Below are 4,228 nucleotides of genomic sequence, written 5' to 3' on the forward strand. Positions count from 1 at the left end.
AAACATTGAGATTGCCATACGTTGTTCATGTTTATTAATTTCGAGTTTGCCCTTAATTTTGCGTAGTAACAGCATCAAGTCGAAAGCTTCAATTACTTTCAATCGAAAGTACTCAATATAGTTATCAAGTGCTGTTGTACTAAGATCGACAGAATTCTTATTGGATTTATAAATATCTGCAATTTGTTTGTATAATGCACTATTTTGTATATATTGTTCTTTTCTCTTCTTATAATCTTCTCTTAAGGCTAGATGGTCTTTACCTGTTTTCTTCAACTCCATTTCTAATAACCTGTATCTATGGTTGGTTTCTTCTATGTCTCTCCTTATATCTTCTTCATTGCGTGTTACCTGAATTTTCTCACCTAGTTGTTCAACAGCTTTTTTTTCTTTTTCAAGATCTTCTTTTTGCTTTTCTGCTTTCATGCGTATACTAATCAATAATTGTTTTTGTTCAGTTAAATTATTATTAATTTGCAATATTTCTGTTTTATGTTTATCGATTTGATATTGGAGGGTCTCAATTTCTTTCAACAATGCAGAACGATCAGTGTTTTCGATCAAAGATTTTTGTTTTTGCAGTCTCTCATTTAATATACTAATTTCTTCTTCACACTTTGAAATTGGTTTTATGGCATTATCTTTTAATTCTTTGGCTTTAGCTATTTTTAAATCAACATCATTTATTTCTTCAGTAAGAGTACCCATTCTGTCATCTTGCTCTTCTTCGCATTTAGCTTTAAGTTCATTGATTTTGTTTGAACATTCGTCATACTTGGTTTTAAGCAATTTTGTTTCTGTAATAGCCTTATTGAAGAGTTGTTGTTTCTCTACTTGTGACTGTTCTAAATTTACAAATTCTCTGTTTAGACTATTCATTTTTAATTCTAAAGCTTTTTTCTCGCCTTTTGAATTATTAATAGCAACAGATATATCACTCTGCAAGAGCACTGGTTCACTAGCACTTTGTAAAGAGTAAATTCTATACGAAGGGCTTGGATAAACTCGAGTTCCATCTAAAGTTAAACAAAAGTGACAATTTTTAGGAACTTTGGACACATCTTCCATCATAGGCATAGCTTCTTCTGGGTTATCGACTAGCATAATGGTTTCAATACGATTGTTATCAATCAAAAAATTAGCTACTACAGGACTAGTGAAACGTAACATCCGAAACAAATTATTTCCAGTTTCATTAGGAGCAATATTAAAAACGTTGTCAAAAAATTTGCTAGTGATAACAGTTGGTTTTCTAGTATTTCCTGTAATTATTCTGTCCATTATTGATTGAAGTACTTCATTGTCCTTAAAATTATCCACTAAAAATGTTCTTAAAGTGTTTCGGCTTAAGAAGTTTTCGACTGAAAATATCCATTTGTCATTGTTCACTTTAATGCACGTCCCAATAGGTCCAATCGGCTTTTTTATAAATTTGTTTTGATTGTTGGCAATTTCAATTTGTTTAACTAATTTTGGCATCCAGTTCCCATACAAAATGATCCTGTCTTCTTGCTGAGACATACTGTTGATATTCCTATCAAGTTCACGTATTTTTATTTGTAAAGGAGTAACCTCATTGTTCTTTAAATTTCCAATACTCTGCATCAATTCGTTAACTGTATTACGTAGAGTTTGTTCGTGTTCCATGTTTTTTTTCAACGCTGCCTCCACCTCAGATAAATTTTGCTCATAGCTTGCCAACATTTCTTTATACTGTGCTAAAGTATTGGTATTGCCTTTTTGACGTTCAACCTCGATATGTTTTTCTAAATCTTGTCTATCACTAATTAATAATTTTAATTCACAATCATATTTTCTAACAGATTGCTTCACTGAATCAAACTCCTTTATTTTTTCCTGTATTTTTTCTTTCATCTTCACGAAAACCATATGATTATATAAACGAGAAATATCAGCATTTGTTAGTTCATTTTTTTTTAACATCAATGTTTCTGAGCTTGTTTTAATATTCTGTTCCAAAATGTTTATTTTGTCTGTATTTTCGGAAACATTACCTTCAAGAGATTCGATTTGATCTAAATACTCCTTATAAGTTGTTTCGAGTTGATGAACAATATACCAAGCATACTCGTTTTCAAATTGAAATTGACTATATTTCAATGTGTTCAACTGTTTGGATTTTTTTTCATAAGTCTCATATTCTATTACTTCTTTGAAATTTTGTTTCAACACATTTTTAACATTTTCAAGTTTTTCCGAGTACTCTACTGTCACTGATTTTGTTTCTTCAATATGTTCACTATATGTATTGGCAGATATGGCTTTATAAAAAAGATCGTACTTCTCATTTGGTTTTGCACTTTTATGAAATGTTTTAACCATTGCTTGATTCATGACACATATTGGATTATCCACTAATATATTAAAATGAAGTGTCAAATTTTTTAATTCATTTTTATCAACTTTAACAACTTTATTATTTTCATTTAAAAATTTATGATTTGTGGATGATTCAGTAATTTTTCTCACTATAGTAATTTGCTTGCCATACACTTCAGGCTTGTAAGGACCACAGTCATAATTTCCTTTTCCACTATTTGCTATGGTTATTGATATAGTAGCTGATGACTGTCCATATCGGATAAGTGACTTCAATGAAGAAGCGCGGTTGGTAATGCTTGCTCTAGCACCAAACCCTACGACAATAGCAGTTTGGATAGCACTCTTTCCACTGCCATTCAAACCTGATATAAAGTTAATTCGAGGATTCAATGTTAAATGGAAATTCGAATGGCACATAAAATTTTCTAGAGTAATAGACTTAATACTTCCATTATACCAATCTTCATCACTATACTGTGAATTCATTGGGCTGAAATCTAAGAATATAAACAAAAATTACATAAATTAAACTATGTAATTATTGAAAATTATAAAAATACATTATACAATTTGTTCTTACTTTGACTTGATGTAGATTCTGAACTCATGATTAAAATTAATTTTAATTAATCTTAAAATGCCAATGAAAATGAAAATATAATAAGTTGTTCAATCGTTTATTTTATAGGATCTGAAAAATAAATTAAACATTTGATCAGATACAGTGTCATATACAGCAGTGGTTCCTAACTAGTGATTAATTATTTAAATTTTAAAAACAGATTTCAACCTCATAATCAAACAAATGTAGCAAGTGAAATGTTATTCCATATTATTTAGAATTCTAAATACATAGTTTTTCTATCATAGCGTCACAATAATAATAATAATAATAATAATGTTGATTACAACAATTAATTATATGTTTTCAAGTGTTACTAAAAGTCCTTTGCAATACAAGTAACCATACAACAAATTGTGTCTAGATATAGTCACTGAGAATGAGACACTTCTACACCATACCTAAATGAGATGAGTTTGTAAAGGAAATATGTAACCACCAGTGATCGGAACTACATGCATTTCTTAGATGGCTGCGTATTTAAAATCTGATTTGATACAATTTTGTTTCATGATATAGATAATCAAAGTACAAACATTTCCTCCAAAATGTATGATGCATATTTTACCAGAAGGAGGTTTATGATTGTGCATGTTTAAAGAATTTAAGCGTAATAATGCATATTATTTTTATAATTTAATATAAACAAACAATAAACAAATTTCCAATACAATACAGAGTCGGATTCATTTTTAATATAGGCACTAACAATTTGCCACCCTTATAATAGGTTATAATACCAACTCCAAAACACAATGAACAACAGTACCTAAAACCTAAAGTGGCGATGAGTGAGGTATGACTAGAGAGTGCATCGTCCTTGGTACATCAGATCATCCGTGTATCTATTACTTGTGGATTAATTTTGTGAGTTTATTATGACTATAAATTATAATGAATCAAAATAGATATTTAAAATACATTAAAATAATACACATACAAACAAGACTGGGCAATTTAACTCGTTGAGTTGAGTTAATATAGAATATAAAATAACTCAACAATGTTAAAATTCAGTTCCTTTTTTCCATATAAAATTAAAAATTATACCTTTTTTTAAAACTAAAAAATAACATAACAATTTAATTGAGTACTTGCAGCTTTAAATAAATGTATATTAAAATTAACTGCTGTAAGTATCATATACTTTAGTAAAATTATTTTCACTTATTTGTTTACCCAATGGTCCATGGGTATATTAAGTTGTAATTGAGGCTATGTCCCAATATGCGGTCTATCTCTGTCTTGTGTACTACCTAACTA

At 29.2% G+C, this 4,228-nt stretch overlaps 1 protein-coding gene across 1 annotated transcript; it reads right to left on the minus strand.

Moving 5' to 3' along the window:
- Nucleotides 1-6: 6 nt before the first annotated feature.
- LOC111030121 (structural maintenance of chromosomes protein 6-like) lies at nt 7-2,951 on the minus strand (the record flags this gene model as incomplete). Its single annotated transcript, XM_022309480.1, has 2 exons — nt 2,924-2,951; nt 7-2,840 (listed from the first exon to the last, which is right to left on the minus strand). Coding segments are annotated over exons 1-2 (2,862 nt in total), but the record flags the coding sequence as incomplete, so codon positions are not given.
- Nucleotides 2,952-4,228: the final 1,277 nt, after the last annotated feature.

Source organism: Myzus persicae, unplaced genomic scaffold (assembly GCF_001856785.1).
Source record: "Myzus persicae strain clone G006 unplaced genomic scaffold, MPER_G0061.0, whole genome shotgun sequence".
Lineage (NCBI taxonomy): Eukaryota > Metazoa > Arthropoda > Insecta > Hemiptera > Aphididae > Myzus > Myzus persicae.